This window comes from Rhea americana, unplaced genomic scaffold (assembly GCF_003343005.1).
Source record: "Rhea americana isolate MKP2758 unplaced genomic scaffold, rheAme1 scaffold_76, whole genome shotgun sequence".
In the NCBI taxonomy this organism is placed as follows: domain Eukaryota; kingdom Metazoa; phylum Chordata; class Aves; order Rheiformes; family Rheidae; genus Rhea; species Rhea americana.
Window position 1 is genome coordinate 2738600 of NW_028186934.1, and position 26136 is coordinate 2764735.

The window sequence follows — 26136 nt, forward strand, 5'->3', positions numbered from 1 at the left end:
AACAAAAACAAGACAAAACCATGTTCAGATATTAGTTTTTTAAAGGTCAGTTTTSGTTAAGTATCTCCTCAAAACAACATTCTTTCTGATGCCCAGGTTGCTTATTAGCCTGACATATTCATTTATTCCTAACTAACTGAGCCTCAGCTGGTTACTTTTTGCACTGTCATTGGAATTATTTTGTTGGAGTAGATAATCCGTTTATGCTTTTTCACCAAACATCTTGTTGAACAGAAAACAACTCCAAATTTGTTTAAAAAGAGAGTATTAGGATGTATTTTTAGATTCATACACATTGTGAAAGCTATGGTTTCTTCTAAAGATCAAAAAAATCCATATGTGTTTCCAGCAGCTCTCAACACAAATTGCCTGTCAGGGTAAAATTTTGAAAACTGTACTGTAGCCACGATGATGAAAGAAAATTACTACCAGACAGATTATATAGTCAGGAAAAACTGTGTTACTTATTTTGTGCCTCCTAGCTTGAATACATATGGGACAAATGCAAATTTTCCAAATGAAGTACATCTCATAGTGCATAAATTTAAAACAGATASTAATTTGCACATATTAAAGCTTGACTTGGATCATAAACAGAGAGCTTTTTCCTGAAATGCCAGYTTTTCTGTAAAGACTTTTTTTTCCCTACAGGAACATCAATTATAAATAATGGCCTAGCCAGTAAAATTGGAAGGGCTAAGCTTGAAGCAAATAAACTGAAAAATATGACTGATTAAAAAATGATTACCCTGCCATGTATTGTAGGTATCATTTGAAGGAATGGTTTGGGGCTTATYGGCCATTATATAAATTCCAATCTGAAATCTTCAAGATGTTGACACAACCGGATTTCCATGTGCACCCACAGGGTGTGCACAGATACAGCTTTTCAGAAAAGTTAAATGTCACAAGCTTTAGCTCTCTGAGTCCTGAAACCCTTATAAGATTAATGTTAGCAGTGGGTAATGGGATAACTTGTATGAAAAGCTATCAGAAGCCTCCTTGCAGTCTGCTAAGTAGATTTAGATGCTTACAGCCTGGAACTAAATCAGGAGTATATTGGTTCTTCCAGAGTTTCTAAGTTCCAAATAAATACTAATTTAAAATGAAAAYACTGAAGAGCCCAAATACAGACAGCCATGTTTTGCTGCGGTTCAGAAAATAAGGGTTGAAATGAGGTGGGAAGGCTTGCAGCAGAAACAGCATGCACTTGGGGAGAGAACAGCCGCCCTTCAGGGCGCAGCGATGTCCCAACCAGGTGCATCTCCTGAGGCCCCGGGTACAAGCCAACAGCAAGGCAGCCGTTACTCACCCGGCACGCCTGTCCCTGACGAAGGGGGAAACTCCATCACTTTGAGACAACCCCACCGCTGCCAGGATTTCCAGAGTGTCCTCTGCACCCTCCGCCTGGAGCGGCGCGCTCTACACAGGGGCAGCTTTGCCGATCCTCTTTGGGGATTTGGGCAAAATTTGCCATCCTAGTGGATGGCTCTGATTCTTGTCTGTATGTGGACAGACAGATACACCCCACGTGATACTGTAGCAACACCACCCGCAAACTTTTGTTTTCACTGAACAAAAGCCTTTGCGCTTCCTGTGGGGAAACCTGCGAAGGAGGATCTGGGAGGCCTCGGAGCATGAGCTAAAATGGCGGCTTTACCGCCTCCAGGCCTCCCGCACGCAGCGGCTGCGGAGCAGCGGCGGGACGGCGGCCGCCAGGGCCCATAAAGGCTCGGCAGGCGGCACCGACGGCGGCTCTCGGCCGCAGGGAGCGCGCAGGCCGGCTGGAACACACCTCCCCCGCGGGGCGGAATGGGCTCTCTCCACGCCCCCCCTTCTCCGCGGCGTCAAATGGACTCGCCTGCTCCCCACGCGCTCCTTCCCGCCGCCCCGCGCCGCGTGCCCGTGATGCAGCGCGGCGCCGCCGTTGCCATGGGAACCGGGCGCGGCGGCAGCGCCACGGGGTGAGCGCGGCGGCGGCCGCTGTGAGGGGGCCCGGCCGGCCCGGCGGGGCTGCCGCAGCGGGAGCGGGGCAGGGGCAGGCCCCGGGCTGGGGAGAGGCGCCGCCGCCGCGCTCCGCTCCTCCCGCCGGGGCGAAGGCTCGCGGTTCGGCCCGCCGTCGCCTCAGGGAGAGGCGGGAGGCGAAGGGGATGCGTGGGGGCCGGCGCGAGCGCCTGAGGGCCCGGTGCGACGCCCCTGCGCGGCTTGTGCGTGCCTGTTCCTCTAGGCTCGCTCGCTTCTTCTCTTTTCTTTCCCCCCTTCCTTTTTCCCCTGCTTGCTTTCTGATTTTAGCCTGTTTCCTTCTTTTGCCTTCCTACCTTTTGTTAGTCTCTTTGAAAAGCAGAACCACCTGTAACTCAGAAAAAAAAAAAAAGGAAGGTATTTGCTACATAGATAGTAGTTTTTCTTTTTTTAATACGTCTTTGTCTTCCCTTACACTCTCGTGCCTTTCTAGAGCATTCTTTCAGACTGATTGGAGTCTGTAAACCTGGCTTAGCTGAGGCTGGAGTTCAATACGAGCACTGATGGCAAGTACTGACTTTGCTCCTTTTATTGAGCACCTTCCCCAATGCCCTTCCTCATTTCCAGAGCTTAGTTCTGTGGGAGTTTGCAGGTGGAATGCTGCAGCTGTGTTTTGCTGGTGCTAAGGCACCTACCTTTTGCAACCTAATAGGTAACTTGTGATTTTTTTTTTTTTTTCAGTAGCCTGCCCAGAGACCGTTCTGTTAACATCTTTATTGTTTGAAGTTATTTCTTAAAATGCAGCTGAAATCATAGGGTTAGGTTAAACAATGAATGCACACAACTGACAGAAAAACTTCTCAGAATCTGTGACAACATGCCCTTCTAGTGGGTGACAAAATTGCTGAGTATGGGGAAATAATTTAGAGAAAGTATCATTTAGATGTTTTATTACATATTTCCATTATCTTATTTTGTATGTGTTTTACAATGTCAAATGGTTAAGGTGAAAATTTGTATTTCCCCCCCCCCCCCCAAAAAAAAAAAAAAAAGTGAAATTTGAAGCAAGTGGTGTCATTGATATTACGACATGGGGAATATGAGCTGGTCCTGAGAGACTAAGATTTCRTTGATATACCTGACTGTTGATTGTTCCATAATCCAAAAGTAATTTAGTGAAATTGAAAAAAGCATTATGGGAGAACCAAAAGTCTCAGCTGATACCATTACAATAATTAACAGCAAAAGGCTGGTTTGAGAAGCAATGCTAGGTGTATTCTTTCTTAATTACACTAGGAATTTTTCAAAGTAAATGAAGAGTAGTTTGGTTTGAAGTAATGCAAAGTGGCTAGGGACTTAGTCTAGCATAAAATCTGTGCTCATGGTTATGAAAATTGAATGCAAGTTATTACAAATACTATTGTTTCCCTTTGGATTTTATGGGTTTATTGATGTGAGAAAGCTGTAGGAATTTTGTCTGCTTTGGTTAAATTACTGTAGTTTGAAATAAACTAGAGCTATCTCTAGCCGTTGTTACATTACCAGACTGTCTTTAAATTGACTAGGAGCAACTGTGAGCTAGCCTGAGATAGATGATAGATGAAATTTGTGGTCATTCAGCTATGCTGACTTAAAACATTTTTAAATTACTTTTTTAGATGTTTGTTTACAATGGAACATGTTAAAGTTTTAACTCATTTTGATTTAAAAAAATGATCATTTATATAAATATTTTTTTTCTTCCTGGAGCTTGGCAAGTTGGCCTCAGTCATTTATGTCAGTTTTTACTTTTCTACAGTCTTCTGGTTGAATCAAAACTAGAATGTTATCTTTCTCTGCCTAGATGCTCTAGTCCTGCTAGCACGAACACATTCCCAAACAGAAGAATCTATATCTGTTGTGAGATAATAGAATCTTGCTTCATCTTAGAATATGGTAAAGGAATAATCGTTTTGAAATAATAAAGTATGCTATGCAGTGTTTATTTTTTCCAGCCAGAGTAGGAAACACGTTTGTGCATGTGTGAGAAATTTCTGTGAGTACTGAAATATCATTGCTTTTAAATTTAGATACAGTAGAAGTTATAAATTGGTTTGTAATATGTTATTGACACAGATTTGTTTCATGAATGAAGGTATTATTTAGATATGTTTTAATGTGCTAATTATAATTTTCAAGTGTATGTGTGACTAGACAGTTCAGCTTTTGCTCTTGAGCTTAGTTATATGTGTTGAAGGTACTAAGCTTGTCTATATCATTTCAGTTAGGTACTGCTCTGAGCTGGAATCTGGTAACTAAGAGTTGAAGAGCARTTTCCAAACGGCCTGTCAGCTGTAAGTCTCTGGAATGTAATGTTTTTTTCTTTTTCCAAAATGCTTCTGTGCAGTAAAAAATGAAAGCTCAGCTTTGGCACTGTGCTTGAAACTGGCATGTTTCTTCTAGCAGTCTGCTGACTCTGTACTAGTACTGCAAATATTCTGATGCAGCATGTGGATAATGAGCTTTAGTTTGAACTCTGTGTTAACTTGATTGTTAGAAAGTATTTTTAAAACTGGAATGTGAAAAGGTGTCTCTAAAATATTTAAATATTTCTAAAATTCTTTGAAATTTTGAAACAATGGGGTAAGCCTGTCTGCTATATGAGTTTGTATTGTATGAATTTCTATGCAATGCATGATATTTATCTTTCCAAACCATTCAGAATAGCTTTGTTTTGACTTTATAGCCTTTGTTATTGAGTATTATTTTATTCTCTGTGCTTTCCATTGGTCTGGCTCATGAAAGATGCATTTTATTAATATTAAGCAATTTTCCATGAACTTGAGGGAACTGCCTAAATGAAACAGATAGCTAAATCTTTCTCTTGGCATCATAAATCTAATAAAGTTTTTTTTTTCTTTTCCAGTTGTATTTAAATTAAATTTGCTTTAGCATTCTATTGCTACTTCATATAAAAAATTTCTGTTTTCTGTTTCTCTTCCCACACATTAATATTCTCTGGCTTTGTAATAAGTTTTTACTGTTTTAATTTCAAGTCTCCATTTGAACAGATTGCTAACTGTAGATTATTCTAATTTTTCTTTTTTAGAAGAGATTACTCATGAACATCAATGACTTTGTAGTACTCCCAGGTTCAAAAACAGGAACCTCAGTGAGATTAAAAGCAAAGTAAGTGCATTTTCTTTGACTATGATAGAGATGTTGTTTCAACATTTTTAATAAGTTTTAATGCAACATTAAGTGGAAGAACTTACTTGCATAATAGCAAGAAAAATCATAATGCATTTCTTTCCTAGTATTTTCCCTGAGCTTTTATCCTTAAGCCTTTCTTCTTTCTTAGGCTTTACTCTACTTTCTGAGGTAAGTTATAGGTTTTATGAATCTGTATTTCTAATTATACTTTGTAAAACAAAGTACTAAGGCATTCAATAGTTTATTTTAATGTAGTTAACCAAAAAATCCTTGAGTACTGACACAGTTGTATCGGTTTTACTTTGGCTGCTTTAAAGCTTATATTGGAATAGCTATATCATTGCCCCCCAAATGAACAATTAATTCAACATGTACCAGTTTGTGTTTTGCCATATAATCTTTTTGTCCTTGTTACTACATCATGAGGGTATGCAAGTTGGCAGACAGCTAAGCCTGCCTGTTAATAGCCTGTCCATGTGCTGCTGTGCTGTAGAGGTCCTATTCAGAACAGGAGCATGTCTTTTTTTTCCACTGGAACCTGCCTTGTTGAAGGGCTCTTCTCAAGCAGATTTCTGGAGCARATGTCTTTCTCCATCAGATGGTTTTCCTCAGGTCTTGTATGTGTTTTATGCTTAATGGAAAGACTAGAGCAGAGTCTCCAAATCCTCTGAGTACTTAACTGGTTCAGCAAACCACTCTGTGAGGTATTCTTGGGTGCATGGAGACACCTGACCTGCCCTCCATTTTTCAGAGCTGTGTTTTCAGTCCTGCTGAGAGATAGAAAGGTGACCTGCTTTTAATGAGGAATTTCTCAACATTATTTTTGCCTTGTTTTTTAAGCCTTTACAGGTATCTTGTTTTCTTTCATGTAATTTCTAATACATATTTTACTCCAGAAATGTGAGAGAACTACAGTTGGAGAAAGTACAGTTAGAACTAGAAAACAAGGAGATGGAGAAGAAATTACGGCAACTACAATCAAACATGAATAGAGAAAAAGAAGAGAGAAAGTATGTGAAATTTCTATTTAAAAAAGGTGTTCCTCTTTCCCTCCCCTTTGGCCTCCCAAAGTTTAGAATTCTAAAGTTTAGTCTTCTCTCTCCATCTTTTTTCCATCAGCCTGTCGAATTATAAATTTGCTAAAATGACAAATATTCCTTTAGAGGCAGAGATCTTTTTTTTTTTTTTTTTTTTTTTTTTTTTTTTTACCCTCTCATTTATTCCCTCTTCTCTTCTCCCCCTTTTGCCCTCCTATCCTATTGGATTTGTAATCTTAGATTTAAATCGTTCAGTGCCATTTCTCTTGTGACTTTAGTCTACTTTCTGTTTTTGAAGAGGATGCTGATCTCGATAGTGCTTTAGTCCTGTTTTGCATGCATCTGTGCAGCTTTTCAGAAAGATTGTTTGCTGCATGATGGGAAAAATGGCTCAGAAAAAAAGAAAGCATAATGTAATGAAGCAAGTGCTAGGCTGGAAGTGTAGATCTCAGCTCTGCTGCTGGATTGGTCTGTATGTTGGCAAATATCTGCAGTCTTTGCATCCATTTCTTTGTATTTCTGCCTGACATATTTTGTCACTGGAGATAAGCGCTGTTGCATGGTGCCTTGTGCGCATTAGTGCCTTAGCTTTAGCAATGGTAAAGGCCTATAATTTGCAGCTCTGTAATCTTTCACTTGAGCCTTTTCTGCTCCCTGCTTCTCTCCCCTCTTCCCACCTCCACTTTTTTTTTTATTTTGTGTGTGTGTGTGTGTGTGTGTGTATGTATTTTTTTAAAATTTTTTTTAATCCAAAGTAACCTTTATTGTTAGAGTCTATGGATGGCATGAGCTACAGAACCTGGCAATCTCTGTGCAGGTGCTTAGTCTGAAATTCTTCCATGCTATCTTCCATGTTGATCATAGTCACTATCAAATCTGTTGTTCACTGAGATCTACACTGTAGATTTATATGCACCTAGCATGGTAAAAGATGGTGCATATTAGCTCTGCTGGATGAATGTCCTAGGGTGAATCAAGCATTTTTAAATCTACTTGTTATGTTTTTATTCTTCCAAAACCAAATCTGAGAAATGATGAGATTTTCATATATATATAAAAACTTAGACTATTTTCAATGGATGAAAAATGAATACTTTGTCTGATGTTTTGATTCCTGTTCAGGTAGATGCAAAGCAATTGAAATTTAAGGCAAGGGAGGGGTTTGTGTTTTGGGGAGTTGGTGATCTTAAAAGTTTTCTATTTTTGTGGTGATTTGTTCGTAATTAAACTGAAGGAAAGGCTCCGTGCTTCTCTCACTCATGCTTACAGAAGACATATGATTAGTAATCTATTTCTTGGTGTTGGTTCACAGGAAATCAARGGCTTATCACTGGAGATACGGACAGGCAGGGCCAATGACCATCCAAGCCCGAGTTTTGTCACAAAGCCATAAAAACACTAAGGTAAGAAACTATTAGTATATTTGCAGATAATGCTATTTAAGAGCAAGATTTAGAAGACTTATACTACTGAATATGCCAAATTTAACTATTGTAAAAATAAAAGCACAAGCAAGTTCTGAATAGAATTTAAAAGATTGCTTGTTTTTTTTTCATGCCAAGCTTATGTTTGCCTTTTAGCTGGAGGAACGTCAAGTTCTGACTGGTAATCTGTTGTTCCCTACTTGCAATAGGTAAAAGCAAACTTCACTGCTTCTGTAAAGTTAGCATCATAAGTCTAAATTTGATACTGGCTGAAATCATTGGGAGTCTGTCTTTCAAATTAAGTTGACCTTGTCTAATGCCTACTATGGATCTGAAATACCAAGCTTCTTGTGTAGTTTTAAGTACAGGTTTATCATCTTCATAGCTCTAACCAGTGTGAAACACACCACGTAGAAAAGAAATGTGAAGTCTAGTATTTTTCAAACTCATTGATGCTTTAACTCCATCATTGCATGATGGCATCTGTCTTCACAGTAAAACTCCCATCTCACGCTGTGATTTATTCTCTGGCATATGCAGGTTTCTCTTCAGCATTGCGTTTTTCTGCTTCTGCACATTCAATAATCTTACCTCTTGCTGCTTTTGCACTTCTTTACTTTCATTAAGAACAGAAGGAGGCTGAGAGCACAAGTAGAGTCTCTTGCCACGTGGCCTGCAGTAGCTGGAAATACCTTACTTTCATCCTGTGAAGGCTGATGCTAATAGCTCAAGTGCAGGTTAACCAGACCTTTGAAGCATTCTGTTAGACAAATTCCAACAGAGACTGCATGCTTCTGAGTATTTTAAAATGTGAATAGTGCAGGGCTTTAAAATGTGAATAGAATAAGGCTCACAGATTTGGCAATGGACTCTTGTTTTGTAAGGCCTCTTTCTGTAAAATAGGGAAGCATTTAGAACTTTACCGATAAATCATTGAAAGGTTTATTTTCTTATGTGTAAAAGTGCAAAACATGGTATTTTCAGACATCTTTTGGAAATGACTAGGGCATTTTGGCTGAAACTTTTTAAAAATCTTAAGCATAGGGCAGACATGTCTTGAGAAGCTTGAGCTGAGATGGGTAAAAGCTGATTAAATCTTAATAAGCTAAAGGGTGGGCCTTGTAGTGGGCATTATCACTTCCAGCTGTAGTAGCCTTCTCTTAGTATTTCATGCGCTAGTAAATCATTATTTTGATAATCTGAGCTTTTGTACTGGAGGCTTTAAACATTATGGAAACAGACACTGGATGTATGTTTATGGATAGGTAATATTCAAAATCGTGGTTACAATAACAGAGCTGACATTTATACTAATTCAGAGAATGAGTAAATAAATCCTGCAGGGGATCCCCAAATCAGAACTAATTCAACTTAGATATATGCTAATRTCTACAAAAGAAAAGAAGAAATATCTGGAGATGCATGTAGACTAGGCTGGATTGGGCATAAGGAGTTTTCTCCTTTTTTTCTCTTTTTTTTTCCCACTTTTTTTTTTTCTGGAAGCTATGCTATATATTATGTTGACATGAGCTGTTAATTAAGGAAGACTGAAACTGGCTAAGATAAAGCTTATGCAAGTCTAAGGGAGGAACCAGACTGGTAATTCCAGACAAAGCTGCGGCAGTTGCTGTTTGAAGTCTTTTGAAGACATAGCAGTTTGCACAGTCCCCTCAGCCAACACAACTTCAATAAAATTGCCTACTTGACTATGAGTAGAAGAGAGTCTTTTTCCCCTACTCTAAGACAAACTACTTAGAGCTGTTACTACTTCAGAGACTTTGGATCACAGCTGCGATGGCTAAGGAGATGTGTAGGGCAGAATTTTCAAAGGGGCAAAATTAAAATGCCTGCAAGAGAGAGWGAGTAAAGTTGCAATGTAGACTTCAATCTGTTTCAAGGGAAAAAAATCAGGAGCAAAATGTTGAAAATAGTCAGTCATTGGGGGTGCTTTACCACTCCTGTAAGGGTTATAGTAAAAGGAGGCAGAAGCCCAAACAACCACAAACCCTAGGTAGCTGTCTGTGCAGATGACTCTGTTTTGGGCAGTAGACCTCACTGGCTGAATTTAGGTCACTGTGATTATGAAATAGCCATACATGTCTGTGCTTGAGAAGATCCTTGCTACCTACCTGGCTAGGCAAATAAAGATGGTATTATTCCATTTGAGTAGAGAAGGGAGGGGGTCACGGTGRAAGGTTTTTGGTGAGAATGGATGGGTCATATACTTAATTGCTATTGATATATAGTTTTCTCTTTACACATTGATCTAGCTTTTTTTTTTTAATATAAACTCTAGCATTTCATTATTTAAAAAGCTATATACGTTTTCATTGCCGCCTTAGACTACTTTTTAATATTCATGTTTCGGTAGCTTAGTATTTGTAAAAATATTTTTCTGTATAGGTTTCTTCAGGAACAGTGAAACTGAAAATACTCAAAGAACAGATTGAAGGTAAAGACATCTTTTTTAACTAAATGAAAACTTGCTAACTTCTATTAGAGCATCTGTTTTGGAAGTTGCTACAGTTAAGCAACAAGGAAGCCAGTGAGAGACTGGAGTGCTTTGCTCTTTTCCAGAGCCGGTGAAACRGTCAAATGTTGTAGCTTATGAAGCTTCTGAAATGAAAAGAATACCATGTGGACAATGTGAAACTAGCAGTGCATTGCAGGTAAGTTGTTAAAAATTACTATATAGCAATGTAATACAGTAGCATTATAATATGTAGTCAAACTACTACATTTTTTTTTTTTTGAAACTCTAAACTATGCTTAGAAGGGCAAGTCATCTGGCCTGGAATTCAGTTCATCAACCTTCACCATCAACTTACAGTATAGATAATTTGTTTGTTTAGTTGTTCAAGAGTATTTGAAACTATCTTTTTGTTTAGTGTCTAGATTTTTCCATATGCATGTGTAAATATGTACACATACAAACATATATGTATATATGCATGTGCATATATACATACACAGAACTATATGCATGCCTAAAACAGGTGCAACTTGTTAGCACTCTAAGTTAGCTTTTCTAAGTTAACTTTTCTAAGTTAGTTTTTCTATCCAATGCAGCTATGTTATAGTTAGTAGTGTTGAGAATTGTTATTAGTTGCCCCTCCTCCTCAATAAGGAATAATTTTAGTGTCAGTATTGTCACTTTGAAATCATAATATCAAGGAGCTGATTTGAACTTCTAACTTTAGCTTTTCTGATGAATGCTAAGATTTTTGTACCTTGTCTTTGCACTTTGTTCTGCTGCTGGAAAGTATTAATCATTTAAAGGACTGTCTCATTCTCTGAAACAGTCAGTTTGAGAAACCAGATTGAACTGTTCAATGTGCAGTAGCTTAAAAACGGGATTTTAAAAATATATTTGCRATGAATTTGATCCTCCTTTATTTAAATATCTTATTTTTTGTAATTTCTTTTCCTTCTCTCCCCAGTCTCTCAAAATATGTTTTTCTCAAAATATATTACCTGTATTAATAAAGGCAGCTCACAAGACTGCAGTAGGTAGAGAGACATGAGCGGTGATCTTTTGCATTTAGAATAGAAAACAGTAGCTATGATTCATTTTTTTTTTTTCCTCCAAAGGAGGAAAGGATATTGCAGTCCTTGTGAGATTATTGAAGTAGGTAAAAATTAGCATCTGAGTTCAGTTGCAGGGTTTATGAGGATTAAAATAAAGTTTTGCAAGTATGCTTGAAGATCAGCTTTGGGGTTATTGCTTAGATTTTTTTTTAAACAATTGAGCACAATGTTAATGAAGATGTTAATGTTGTTTAGATAAATAACACCACAGGGCCAGTCTTTCCAATACTAGTCAACTGTTTATACGCTGTGTGCCGAAGTATCAAAGACATGTATGTAGTGCAACTCTTTGCTCGAAGAGAACAGTAAAGTTATCTCACTAGCAGGAAAGCAACTTCTATTGGATTTCTTTTTCTTTTTTCCCCTCATGTGGTTAAAAAGAAATCAACACAATCTTTAGCTGTATACTTCTGGCTTGGAACGTAGGAAACGAAATGAGCCAGGGAGTAAGGCAATTATAGGGAAATTTTTCCTGTTTCTTTTTAAGCATACGTTTCTGTTATCTCCATGTGTATTGACAATATGTTGGTGATGCTGGGGCAACAAAAGAATTGCTATCGGTTATGGATGACTGAGCTACTGTGGTTGAGGAATGTAACAAAGCATGCATTTTTACACAGAAAAATTTGAACCTTATTCATTTTACTTTTTTTCATTTGCAATCTTACTGATTCTTACACCACAATGTAACTGCTGCTTGAAGCAATTAGTCTCCCTGTATACTTTTATGTCACAAATACCATCTGTTGTGTGATGAGCAACTGCAAAGGCTCTGGGCCTATTGTAATAAAGGACTTCCAAGGGAAAAGTGAGTGAATTCTTTATTTCGGCAATGGTTGCCTGACATCTTTGACTTCTCCTGATTACACTTTTTGCCCATTTCTTTGCTGTTCCTATGTTTTAGTGGTAGGAATATGCATCTTACTCAATGATTTTATTTATTTTTAGACAGAGTCTTTCCTTTTGGTTGATCTTCATGTATATGGAGGGGATGAACACAAAGTTTTTGATTCTTGCTTGATACTCAAGGGTTGGCAATCAAAACCTTCTTATTATGTTTATGCGGTGATCTTTTTTTAATTGTAAAGTAAATTGCAAGTCAGTGAAATCCCAGTGTAAAACCATTACTTTCATTCTGCAGCTATTTTCAGCCAAACTCAGACTCATGTAGCTCTTCACAATTTGAGCTTTCTTAGACTAATTTTTAAGTGTGAACTGATGTTCCAGTTAATCCTCTTGCTAAGAGTTAGAGTGGCGCTCTCTACTGAAAAACTTCATTATGCGGAATTGTCAATCTGAACTCCATTGATTAATTGCATAGCTTATAAATTAGTTTAAATGGTACATCAAATTCTGCATAAAACATCTTCATTAAATTGTCCTGTGACACACCCAATGGAATATTCAAATTACTGAATTTTCACTTAAACACATGCATGCATGCATGCATGCACACACACACACACACACACAAAATATATAGTGTGGAATAAATTGCTCTATTGAAATATTGAAGTTAGATGTTTGTCACTATTGCTCTGTTCTCTTGCTTCTGCCACTTTTTAAAATAAGTTTAGTGGAACATTTGTGTATGTCTATAACAAGTTAATGGTTTCATACCATTTTTGTTAACAGACAGAATCCTGTATACCTGTTGGAAAATTAGAAGCTGTTCATCGTTTCTGCAAAGAAATAAATTTGGATGAATCAAAAATTCATCTTGAGCAGAAGAAAACAAATACCAGGCATCAGCTCACATCAGACAAGTCTTCATCTCTAACGTCAGTTGGTAGTGCTGAGGTAGTACGCAACTCGGAAACAAATTTCTTTTAACATTTGTGACATATTAGGCAGCACAACCTTCAGATTTTCTTGCATTATGCCAAATGAGGGATCAGGTAATCAATCTTGCACAGTCAATTCACCCCTATTTATGTCTCTGTGACATAATGAGGGATGTAGACTGTGGCTAGTGTTTTCTGTCTACTAAAAACTTTAATTACATTCTTTTAATTCAGACTGCTTATTTGGACTTATTTTTATTAGTATGCTCTTGACAGGACATTGCAAGTTTAGTCTTTAGCAAGATCGCACAAAAAAATTGGGTGATTTGATTTCCAGGGTAGCTACACTAAGCCCAGAAAACAGGGTGCTGCGTTGTCATAGTTGATACCAAAAGCGTTGTTACTGCTTTATATAACCCAGAAGACGAATAAAATCAGAAGTACTGTGTTAATTATGTTGTGGAACTATTTTTAGCCCTCAGAATCAATCTGGACTGGCCTTGAAAGGCAGGAGAGTGGGTTGTTATTACGTGGTATGTTTAATGAGGAAGAATCTACACAGTCTTTTCAGGAAGCCTTGACTCAGTGGAGAAATAGATACTGTGATCACAGAGCTGCACTGAATTCCAGTGAGGTCCTATCAGGTACAAATTTGTTTGTTTTAGTTTTTAAACACATTTTAAACACATTAGTAGCCAGTTTGGGGGATAATACACATTCTTAAATAACTTAATTTGTAGAATATTAGCAACTTACTATTTTCACTGAAACAAGAATTACTGACTTCCTAGCTGTGCCCTACGCAACTAGAAAGTAAAACTGTGGTATTAGCTGTATGCTGGCACAGTAGGCTCGATGACTCACCWTTCATTATACTACTTTAAAATGGTGAAAAGTCCAAAGAAACTTTTATTACAACAGAATGTGGTTCTACAAGTGATTTTTCAGGTATTATAGTCTAGTCTCATACCAGTGGTAGGTGGATGGGTGTGGTCTTTTTTGTTTTTTAAGAATGGGCAGGTTGTTGCTTTATCAGAATTCTTGTACTGAACTCTGATCTTGGCTGAGTTGTTTCATGTGTCCCTATAGTTTCATGCGAGAAACAATGACACAGAAAAATTTAATATGAATAGTAATCTGAAGGTATAAAGTATTAGCTTTCAGTTGAAATGAGGCATGTACATGCCTCAAGATTTTGCATATGGTGTCAAAGTACGTTGTGTTTGCCTTTCACAAACTCTTCATCTTTATCTGTCTCAGTGAAAAAAATGCAATCAGTTGAAGTTTGCATTAAAAAAAAGAAAAAAACCTCTTGTCTGATTGCATTTGTGCGATATAGTCTGTCCTGTAACCTATATGTGGTGTTCACCCTTTTATGTTTTTCACACACATAACCTGCTGATACTTTTTCCTGTAGTATGATGGGGGTTTGTCTGTGGAGTCATGAAATCTATTTTTTCCAACATGTAGTCTTCCTTTATGTGAAAAATGAATGAGATTTTACTGGCTAATCCTGCTGCTGACTATATTGTTTAAATACTTGTCTTAAGATCTCCAGAAAATAAGTTTACTAGTATTAATAGAAATCTTCCATGGCATATGTCTGATGAATAACGTCATACATCACTAGATGCAAGAAATGCTTATATAAGTTACTGCTTTTCTGTGGAATCTTTACGTGAATTTCAATCTACTGTTTATTTACTGATGTTTCAGTCCTACAGGGAGAAGCTGGCTAACTTCATTAGATATGCAGTCCTATCTAAATCTAATTAAAGCCTCTTCTCCCCCTGTCACCTTCAAACGTTTTATGATAGTTTCTCATTTTTTTTTTCCAAGCTGAATCTAGTAAAGCTATAGTAGTTCTTAATTTATTTTTTGTATGGTTCAAAGCTTCTAGATATATATTACTGCTGGTCTTTTAAAATTCGAAATTATGCAAGGGCTTAGCTAGGCATAGGCTAATGTAGCATTCATTCAAAAATAATGTGGTTAATAGCAAGTTTACAAATCTGAATAGCTGTATAAGAGTTTGATTTATTGTTTTAATAGAATCTGTGGGCATTTGTGAGGTACAGACCCACCTTACTGTCAGGAAAGAACCTATCCAAATTGAATTCAAGGAGGACAGCTTAAGCTACATGGAAAAGCTCTTGCTTAAGAAGTACAGAAGGTATTGTTAAAATTGCTAGTATTAATGAAGAAGTCAGAAATAGTTAATATCAAGAGTTATTGTTAATGTTGCAGTGACATTTTGTTAATTGATTGAATATAGGGTATTTTATTTTCATTAAAGTAATCATTGTAACCAGATTTGGTGACTTAATATTTCAGAATTGCTCCAGAGAGARTAATTGGAAGAATTCTTTGCTCTGTTTGTTGTAGCAGTTGAAATAATAATGATATTTTACAACTTGATTTAGAGGCATTTGCTACAGAAGAAGTTTCATAGAGAAGGGGGGGAAAAGTATGATCTTCAGGATACTTATTTATAAACATAGTGAGAATATGTTTAATCCTTGAAGTATGAGGTAACATTGAAGTTAGAAGTTGCTATTTGTCAGTGGCAGTAAATACTGAAGCTGAGATATTGCCTATAAAATCCTAATGACTTTTTTAAGATTAGTTGCTTTTTCTTTTTTAGAACTCCTGTTAATCAAGTTTCTAGTAATCAAGTTAATGATTTAAGACCTGTACAAACACTGAATGAACATCATGCTGCTGTGATCGGAGGAGGAGGAGATGAAAAAGGAGATGATGATGATGATGATGATAATGATGACTACTTAACAGGTGTATTGGATTTCTGTTTACTGAATCTAACTATTAAGGATCTTTTCTCAGGATTCTTCTCCTTTCTATGATTGCTGAACAGTTACATACTTAACTAGTTTTTACCTGAAAAAAGAATGTAACAGGGTGGGGGTTGAGGGAGAAATTTGCGATGCTTCATAATAAGCAAAAYGTTTGAATTTTTGTAGGTGTATCAGGTATGTAAAACCAGGAAAAAAAGTGTATTAAATAATTTAATTATATTTCATAGTTGAAGATATGAAGAGATATTGGGCAACTGTTTTTAGAGAGGAAGTACTCAACACTGTTTCTGAGAGTACAGAGTCCTCTCTGAAGATTGAGATCCTTGATGATGTAAGTATATAGTGAATGACTTATATCTTTGCAGTGATCCTAAATAAATGATTTGGTTTATAAGTCCTGTTCTCTTTAATTAGGTTGGTGTGTTAAAAATCTAAATTAGCACCAACTAAATCTCTAAGAAAATTATTCAGTGTGTTGCTGATCTTTTCAATACACATGTGGAAGAAATAGCTCACAAAAGGTTCCCTGTAATTCTTTTCTATTGTGTCCAGTGACCCTAATTATGTAGAAATTGTGCAAAAAAAAAAAAAAAAAAAAACTGCAGACTTTTACTCACTTAGGTTAATGTTTTTGGAATATTAATTTGTTGCTGAATATGTATTTATTTTTTTAATTAGTCTTATGGCAAGGACTTGGACGAATCATCTAACTTTTTGGTGATGGAAGCTGGGGCTATGGGAATGAATAAGCAAAGAAAAACTGAACCACTCAAGCAGTTTGGAAGGTATCAGAAATGCAGAGAATTATTTGGAAGAGAAAAGGGAGTAATCCTATCTTGCTTCTGAAATAGTTACATTCCTAAATAACAAGCCCTTCTCTTTGCAGAAAGTCATTTCCTGTGAATCTTGGAGAATCCTTGACTATAAATTGTTTTAAGGCATGGTTAGGAAATTCATCTTATCCTTTTCACAAGACATAGTTAGCCTGTGTTAATGTTATAATGCTGTCAATTGAGTTCTTTCTCTTCCCTTGCATTTCTTCCAAGATTCTGTCTGCGTTTGCTCTTTGTCAGCTTTGAAAGTCTTCAGTTAGCGAATGACCTGATAWTTTAATGAATGTTTTATAAGAAGTGTCTGTTAACTGCTGCTGTTTTTAGAACATGAAACACTTACAAACTTACTATTCGCTAACTTTAATGGTGTCCTCAACTATGTTGGAAAGCCACCAAGGAATGCTAATTGTCTGTAGCTGAGAGATGTCACTTTGAAATTTCTTTGTTTACTTTATCACTTCAAATGTTATATCATGTAAGATGTATTTCTTCATATGTGTAAGTCTTGAATTACAGGAGAAATTTCTCTTTTGCATATCCTTATCCCAGTAGGAGCAGGGACTTGCATACAGACAACTGCATAGTTAGCCAGTGTTGTGCTGTGTATTTTAAGGATACTCTCACATGATTAGCCTTGTAACTGCAGGCAAACTGAGTCCTAACAAATGGACCTACGTTGCTAATGGTACATGGACAATTCCGTTGTCCTATGTGACAGGACAAGAGGCAGTGGGCAAAAACTGAACCACAGGAAGCTCTGCCTGACCGTGAGGGGAAATTTGTTCCCTGTGAGAGTGACAGAGCACTGGCACAGATTGCCCAGAGAGATGGTGGAGTCTCCTTCTCTGGAGATATTCAAGGCCCGCCTGGACACAACCCTGTCTAACATGCTCTAGGTGACCCTGCTTGAGCAGGGGTGGTTGGACTAGATGATCTCCAGAGGTCCCTTCCAACCTTACCCATTCTGTGAACCTCCTCTGATCTAAAATTTATCAATGGTTAGAGCTGCTCTKCCTTGTTATATTTTATTTCTCTGGTCTTTCCTGTTCCATCTTTCTCAAAGTGGTACACCAACCGCAGATCAGAGGAGCGCAGTACCAGATCTTTTGCCAGCAGAAACTGTAGGCGTAATGAGAAAGTTGTCTTGTCATTTGACTTCTACAGCTGACACTCAGTATCTTTTACCTGTTCTTGATAGAAATCCTGTTTCTTCTGAAGAAATTTCTCCAGGTAAGTTCTGAAAGTCACTTCTCTACTCTACAGAATTGTTTTAATCACATAGGATGTGGTAATCAATTGTGATTGAATCCTGAACTGCACTTCAGTACTTGTTCTTTCTGGGCTTAGTTCAAGAAACTTTTTTTTTTTTTTGGTTGGTTGGTTTTTTTTAAGTCTTCAAATGTGAAAGAGCAAATAAGAGCTGACTGAGATGAGATTCCTGTGTTTTAGGCACAGGATAAAAAATGAAATGGCTGTCTTTTAAATAAATAAATAAAAGCTTGCAGAATCAATGACAACCTGACAGTATACATTTCAAACAGTTGTTACTATTAAAGAAATGTTAAGCAAATGCTACTATTGCAATTCTTAAGATGGCTCTAGTTGCATTGTATGACACTTTAAAGGTAAAAATTATCATGAAGTAGTTGCAAGCACGTTAAAACTGTTATTAAGATCTAATACATTTATAGACAACAATGTACAGAAATGGACACACTGCATGTAGAACAGGTACTACACCCCAGTAAGTCTGCTCTGGCATCTCTGGAAGATGCTGGAGGTTAGTTGTTTTTCTTCTTTGTCTTATGCCTTAGGGCTAACTTTAATGGAGAGTTAATATTTTGAATTCATGAACAACACTGTAGGCTTGCAGGTTATAGTTAATATAAATTTCCGTTAAATATTCAGATGTTCGTTATTTTATTTGTATCCTTACAGAAAAAACAGTTTTCTGCAGTCATCTCAAAAGAAATGCAGTGAAAAAGGAGAGTGTTAATTTAAAGACTACGGGAAGAATGCTTCGCTCTTGTAAACTAYGTATAAACAACAGTAAACAACCAGTAAATGACAAATTTGAGACACAATTACAGGAAGACAAAGATTCACAGGAATTACACAGTGCCTGCAATAGCCAGAGTTTGGTTTTGCCTGTAATTACGAAGTCCTCAGTGGTAAAATATTATGTCTTTAGTTGTTGAATATATAAACTGTGTTGCCTATCTACTTTACAACTTCTGCATGTGCCAGCATAACGTACTTCTGAATCAACTGAGATGCTAACAACTGTATGAAAACTTCTATGAAACACTGTTCTCCTTTGTACATCAATTGTCAGGCAATTAGAATCATTCCAGGTCTTATGAAATGATCACTTTATTAACATAAAATTGTGAGGGAAATGTATGTAGCTTTTTCTTTTTCTGATACTTTTGTTTTTTATTCAAGTTGTTACAGGAAGTAGCTCACAGAGAGAAACCTGTTTCTACATGGTATTGGGGACTTGAAGGTTTCTTTGTTTTAGGTGTAAACCCTAAACAAGTAATGCTCAAAGCATGTTCTTCGCTGTGTGCTGGTTCCAATGCTGCAAAAAGTAGTATTTCAGTTTCAGGTAAATGGTGTATGATTAAAACCCTTTAACATAGTACATGAGTACTGCCTCTGTAACACGCCCCTCTTTTCATGTAACTCCCCTACCTGAATCTAGCTTATTTTTAAAAGTCACTTTCAGGTAACTGTTATACCAACAGATACAACCGGTAGTGTGGAGGAATAAAACAAATTCAGTACTTTGAGGTAAATTACATCAATATATCATCCAAGTTTTACCTTTTCTGTATTGCCTGAAAATTTGGTTCCAGTATAAATTTCTGCTTTTCTCTCTAATACACATCACCAAACAAAAAGGTATCGTTATCCTATTGCTTTTAAYGGTGGATGTGAAACAATATGCAAAGTGTTTGAACCTGGATATTTATTTGATCAAGTATATCATTTGAATTYAAGCTAGTTAGTGTGCTATAAATTTTTTCATGTAACATGTGGAAAGCTTGTTGCATTACTTCTAATTGTACATATATTCAATGTTGCTRTTATAGTAAATGCATTAACACAAAACTATGCAAATATTTTTCCTCTAATGCTTTTTAATTTCAGGAGGTGGCAAGTGGGTTATTGACAGAAGCTTAAGTGAATATGGTGATGACTCTGTAGTTCAGGGTGTCTTAGAAAATCAATTGAACAGACCTTCTATTGGTTTGGAAAGACAAAACTTTCCAAATAGAATGTCTCCYTTGATGATAATGTACCCAGGTAAGGATAGCAACAGTTTTGAGGTATTTTACTTGTTATTTTTACTTTATGATTATTTTTAAGCATGTTTGTAATCTTGGTACCTTTAACTAAAACACATAGTTCAGTAACTTACTCCGTTGGAGTCCCTGTGTTTGTAAGATGCAAGCTGTAGTGCTGGTTTCTTCTCTGTTGTTTTCTAAGAAGTGTTTTTAAAATCTTTCCGTTTTTAACTTGCTTTTTAAATGGTGTACTTGAGTTACAGCTGGTGCATCTCTCTGTAATAAGGAAGCATATAGCCTAACTTCTCCACCTTAAACAAATTCTTTCAGAGGAAATGACATTACCAATCTGTAAACTGGACTATGACTATAAAGGTGGATTCCACCACGTGCAAAAACAGTTAGCAGATTTGGCTGTGGCCAGGCATGGTAAATAATTTTGTAGACATGAAGTGAGATARTCAAAGACTTGCTTTCTCCAATTGCGTTATTTGATAACTGTGTTGTTATCAGATCTGTGACTTGTACTGAAAAGAGCTTGTCTTCCTTTTCATTACATATCATGAAGTCTGTGATACCCGTGGTGGTCGTACCTTCTTCCTCTATCCTCCCTTCTTCTGCCCCACCTTCCCAAGTGTTATACTAAGTGTTATAAAATTTCAATTTCAGCTGTTTATCAGAAGGAAAGTAGCTTACAATTTTCTCTCTGTAAGCCAAACAATTGACATTTTCATTTAAAAAATGCTATATGTGAAATTGTGACTGTCAATTTTGAATTTCAGAAAAAAATTGAAAATACCAATATTTTATTYGTGTTCCCCTAAATTAAAAATGACAGAACAAAAATTTTAAGCTTTCTTCAAACGTCCTTAGCTTCTATCCTCCAAAGTTGTACCACCATATGTAGTCTAACTTGAATATTTTTTTCAGAAAGGTGCCCCTGAAGTATGAGATACTACTTCCCATTATGATTTTAATGTTTTTTTCACAGTTATAAATTCAATTTTACCTAAAACTAATAAACAACTTGAATCAATTGATAACTTTAGTTAAAATTAATGTCATCAGTAAGCTGAGATGAAATTCTCTGTATACATAAGTCTTGAATTTGTTACGTGTTATGACCTTTTGTGTTATATCAGGGAATGATTCTAGAGGACCGTGGCCAACAAACATGCTGTGCTATAAATTGGCTAGAAATTGTTCAACAAACACTCAGTCAAGACCAAGGAGTTCACCTATGCATCCATTAAGAGTTGTTACTGAGATATCAAAAGACAAATGCCTTGATGCAACTGAACAGGATGAGGATTTTTTGGGATGTAGTGCTGACCAAGAAGCCCTACTTACTCTGGAAAAAGAATTACAAAGTTGTACAAGTAAGCGGCAATGCTACTTTTTCTTTCATATTTACAAGAAGTGTACTGCATAACAAGTAATTGCATTTGTCTTCTGAGATCTAGTTGGTTTTGGCACAAAAATGTACTAATCCTTTTGAGATACAAAAGACTGTTTTTGTGGATGAACASTTATTTATCTCCGTTGGATTGTACTTTAACCCTCTGTTAGTTAAGCAAGCTACAGAATGCAACTGAGTCTTTTTAACTCCTGCATTTTTGTTCCAGAAATGTGTTGAATGTGCTAAGTACTCCTTCAGATCGTGAGTTTTCTTTGAATAGGTAACCTTTCTTTGGATATGCAATAATGAAAACATCAGATGTTGATGGAGAGCTGGATTTGTTTTGATGTAAGAGTAGTTGGGAAGGTGGAGTGGAAATCCTATAGATCTGTCCTGAGGAGAACTGCCACTAATAAGACACAAAAAAATACAACATTTATTTTAGTTTTTTTTTAATATATATAAGTTCTGCTTCTCCCTCTTCATTCCGATTTTTTTGGAATACTTTTTTAGAGGCTTCTATTGGAAACCTACAACTACATGAAACTATGAAAATAATAGTGTACTTATATGCGCATTCTAAAGAAGCATAGACTGCAACTCCAGTTGATCCCCTTTTTGGATTGATGGGGCTGTAACAGTTAGTATGTATCCTGTTAGTCTGTTYTGGAGTACATATTGCCATTAGTCAGCCATCTGACTTCTATCTTTGCTATAGTATTTTGAGGTTGCATAGGAGTTAGTGGATCTTACCTACAAAATTTGATACTGCACTGGCATAAAAGTCTTAAAAGCAAGCCCTCTCCATCCCTCCTAGTGATACAGGAACCATATTACAAAGTCATAACTTATTTTATAACTAAACCAGCTAGAGTGATTTTTTTTTCTTTTATATGCAAAAGGCACAAACCTTTTGTTCATATGTGGTACTAAAATGGCCTAAAATATTTCAGATCCTCAGGAAAAACTTCACAGCTCAACTTCTGAAGACTTCCATAGTACAGATTTCCACAAAGATTTGGAACTAAAAGACCACAGTGGAGTTGATACTTTAAGGTAAGTTAAACCTGCGGATTATAGTTTAATAGTATTGTAGAATGCCCTAAGCATCTTGCCAATACCAAAGTGAAAACTATCTTGACTTTGATTGCTGGTTACAAATGTCAGCACGATATTTTATATTTTGGTGTTCTAAGACAGTACTTCTAAGGTGTTTTAGATTAAATGATATATTTTATTATTGAGACCTCAGATTATAAATGCTGGAATTACAGGTTTTAACAAGTTAGTTTGGTTAATGTACAGCACTGAGACTTATAAATGTGTCTGTTAATCATCTGAGTTTTTCGRTTGAAAGGTATTTTTGACAACAGTAGCTGTGAGCAGGTGAGCCATTTAATTACATATAGGCTGTGACTGTTATTGCCTCAAGAGACTAAGGAGTTGACTAAAAAGGAGATCTAAAAAATTGTCTATCATTGGGCTTTGTACTATAATCTTAAAACTAGTAAATATAAGTGAGAGACACTGAAGTTTACTGTATATGGAGTGGAAACAGATTCTGCAGTGAATGGTGCTTTTGTTGGGTGTTGTGGTTTCTTTTTTTTTTGTTGTTTTTTTTTTGGTTGTTTTGGTTTCCACATTCTAGGATGTGGTATTTCTTGAAGGCATAATAGTAACAATGTTATTTACCTCTCACTTGGTTAAGAGCTGAAAATGAATGAGGTAAAAGCTGAGGGCTAAAATGTGTATAGTTGCCTATAACTTACATATATATGCAATACGTAAAGTCAAAGTTACKTTTGTGACTGTTGTGCATATGTGAACATACATCACTAAGGCTGCACGTAGTGTAACTTGAGGAATTTGAGCTGCTGCTGATCACAGTGGTATTTTTCTTTTAAGGGACTGGGATGAAAGCCAAATGGATGATGCGGAAGAAATTCTGAAGGATAAGCAACAGGTTCTTGCATTACAGTGAATATACAAAAAACTTAATGCGGTTGTTATGCTTTATATAAGATACAAAAACAGGAAGCAGATGAAGTATCGAGTGCTGCTGATGTTATTTATAAGGATTATTTTGTAAGTCTGAATAAAAATGCTTAATCACCTGTTTTTGACTTTTTATTCTTAGTGTGAATGTAGTAAGTTTTCTGTTATTTCATAAGTTCTACTGTACTATTTTTTAGGGTTTTTTTATTCTTTAATGCTTAGTCAATATAAGGTTACTTGCCTGAAGGTTGAATTTTGTAGCCAAATGCATTTTTACAGTGACAAGGTCTCACAGGTAATGTGCAAGAAGGCTTTAATGTAGTGTTGGAAGTTTCTCAACATGGCCAGACTTATATGGTGGGATATATAGCAGAAAATAATAGGGTAAGTATACCTCATTATTCTAATTGTATATGGTACTATTAGGGGACTTTCACCTTGCAGAATGAAAATATACTAACAGTTTTACACAGGAGATTAGCAGGGCAAGAAATACAATTTCTGCTTTATTTCAGCAGGTGACATATAGTAGCAGTAAACTTGTCTCGCTCTGCTGAGCATGGAAGGGAAGTTAATTCTCTTTCCACAACTCTGCTACCTCTGTTTCATTTGTCAGTTTGAAGTGATCCATACTCAGCATCCCAGATTCTCCTGATGTAGGTTGCTATGTTACAAGCCTTTTCAGATGAAGAGAACAAAGAGGAAATAGTGATTTTAATTTCACCAAACCATTTTAATTTCTCTGTCTCATTATTCTCTGTCTCATTATGGCAAAGCCTCAGAAGAGATTACCATGGAACTTGATGAATGTGTGTGTGTGTGTGTGTGTGTGTGTGTGTGTGTGTTTTTTTTTTTTTTTTTTTTAAAGCTATAGAGTATTTAGGTAAGTATCAAATCAAGTGAACTGCATACCCTTTTCTATGCTGAAACAAATTGTTTTTGAGGTGGAAAACCAAAAAAAAAAAAACAATGGTATTTGAAAGATACTCTTAAAGTAGATTTTCAGCCTTTTGAGTCTGCTAAAAATTCTACTATTTCTGTGTGTTTAAGAGGCCGGTAAAAGAGCTAATTTGACTTTTCCCACCTCTTCAGTCCTTCCTCTTTTCTTTACTGTGTTTTTTTTTTTTTGGAGTGATTCAACTGCTATCTTTAAGATTCTCGGACAGTAGCGTGTTTCAGTTTTCTTAAGTTTTCTTCACTTATTTGAATGTAGTGAACACTGTTTTCAGTGTAATATTCCTTTTGTGCACTGTGATTTTTAAGATGCTTTTGAAAGCATGGATATTTTTTATCCACTTTTGATTAAATAGTTGCACTTTTTGATCATCATGGTTGAAAAATTTAAGTTTTTGTATTATATAAGATCATGTAAGTCTTCAGTCTGATTGTGTTGAGGRATTTTGAAAGTGACATTAACTAAAAGTTTTTGTTCTTATCGGTTTACAGGTAAATCACCTGAAATGACCCTAAAATGAACCATGATTGTTCAGAGAATTTTATATAGGAARTAAACTTCACATCCTGCTTTGTATCTTGCATCCATTTTCGGTCGTTCTCACGTAACTGCTTTAAATAGGGAAGTTGTATAAGATGTAATTTAGAGAGCAATGCCATACTTGCTTGTTTTTGTCCGTTTAATGTTTAATAAAAGGATTGTCTCTACTCCTTAGTTGTTATTCACCACAGCAAAGTTAAATTAAGTGATTAATGAGTTATGAAACTTCATGTCAGAAGCCTTTTAATAGTTCATAGTCTCAAATRTTTAAAAATGGATAATATTGAGTGCTCATATGGACAATTTTATATTTTTATGGTTACAGGTGATGAGTGACCTTCACCAGTACCTCAGTGCAGAAATTGCAATGTATTATTTAGGTTCTGATGATTAAAAATGTGCTTGCTTCTGTTCTCCTTAAGTCTTAAAATAATGAATAGAACACTAGTATTTTAGGCTAGGCTTTCAACTGCTATGCTTCTGCTTTATTGAACAACCTACTCCCARAGTTTTTCTACTATAGGAAAAACTACTCCTAAGTCTTCTATGATGCAAATTCAGATTATATTAAATAACTCTAATTCAGAGGGATTTTTGGTATTATTTGTTGTTTCTTTTTTTTTCTCCATCAATTTTTAACTAATAAAAAGCAAACAGTAAACACTTCAACAATTTCTTTTACAGGGGAAAAGTCCTTCAGTAACCCTAATTCGTAAAACTAGAGGTATCAGACTGAACAGACCATTGATTTTGATTTCCTGCCTCATTTGTTATATTCAAGGTGAGGACATAATTTTCATTTAATTTTCTTAGAGTGAGCGTACCACATACTGATATTTTATTATAGTAATTCTTGCCTTTTCCCTTACACAGATAGGCTGATTGCTTCTGTGCTGTTCCCAGGCTTTTTTTTTTTTTAAAAAAAAAACTAGAAAAGCAATGAAGCTGGTGCTTTCATAGCATGTGCCTAGATACCTCAGTAATCAGATTAGCTCTTTGTATTGGTGCTTGTCAGAGGTAGAAAAAGAGACTGGCTGTTTTCAACACCTACTCTTTACAGTTATTTTCCTGTCTGATCCCTTCTTCCYGAAACAAAAAATCTTTCTGATAATACCCCTAACAGGCTTCAGACTAAAAATCAGCTTATTCCAATGTAGTAACAATCTCTTTGGTTAGTCAATGATGGTCTACTTATCTCAGCTTTACCTTCCTAGAATACTTGTTTTCAGAGGTTTAAGAAGCTTAATGATGTTTTCACTGTGTGTTTTTTGGGAGATGGGGGACCTTTTCTTCTAAGAAAAGGTGGTGGAATTAGTATCTT

At 36.2% G+C, this 26136-nt stretch overlaps 1 protein-coding gene across 2 annotated transcripts; it reads left to right on the forward strand.

Moving 5' to 3' along the window:
• Positions 1-2476: 2476 nt before the first annotated feature.
• Positions 2477-23439, forward strand: ZBBX (zinc finger B-box domain containing). Of its 2 annotated transcripts, none has more exons than XM_085322292.1 (20): positions 2477-2532; positions 4230-4295; positions 5051-5130; positions 6051-6164; positions 7504-7594; positions 10019-10067; positions 10193-10284; positions 12839-13003; positions 13463-13631; positions 15040-15160; positions 15632-15780; positions 16031-16134; positions 16482-16588; positions 17700-17866; positions 18575-18807; positions 19082-19244; positions 19790-19945; positions 21069-21305; positions 22279-22381; positions 23231-23439. In XM_085322292.1, exons 3-20 carry the CDS (start codon positions 5063-5065, stop codon positions 23304-23306), a joined length of 2364 nt encoding a protein of 787 aa, XP_085178418.1. In that variant the 5' UTR covers positions 2477-2532; positions 4230-4295; positions 5051-5062; the 3' UTR covers positions 23307-23439. The 2 variants fall into 2 exon arrangements, with proteins under 2 accessions (XP_085178418.1, XP_085178419.1); XM_085322293.1 differs by having other exon boundaries at positions 18575-18786.
• The last annotated feature ends 2697 nt before the right edge of the window (positions 23440-26136 follow it).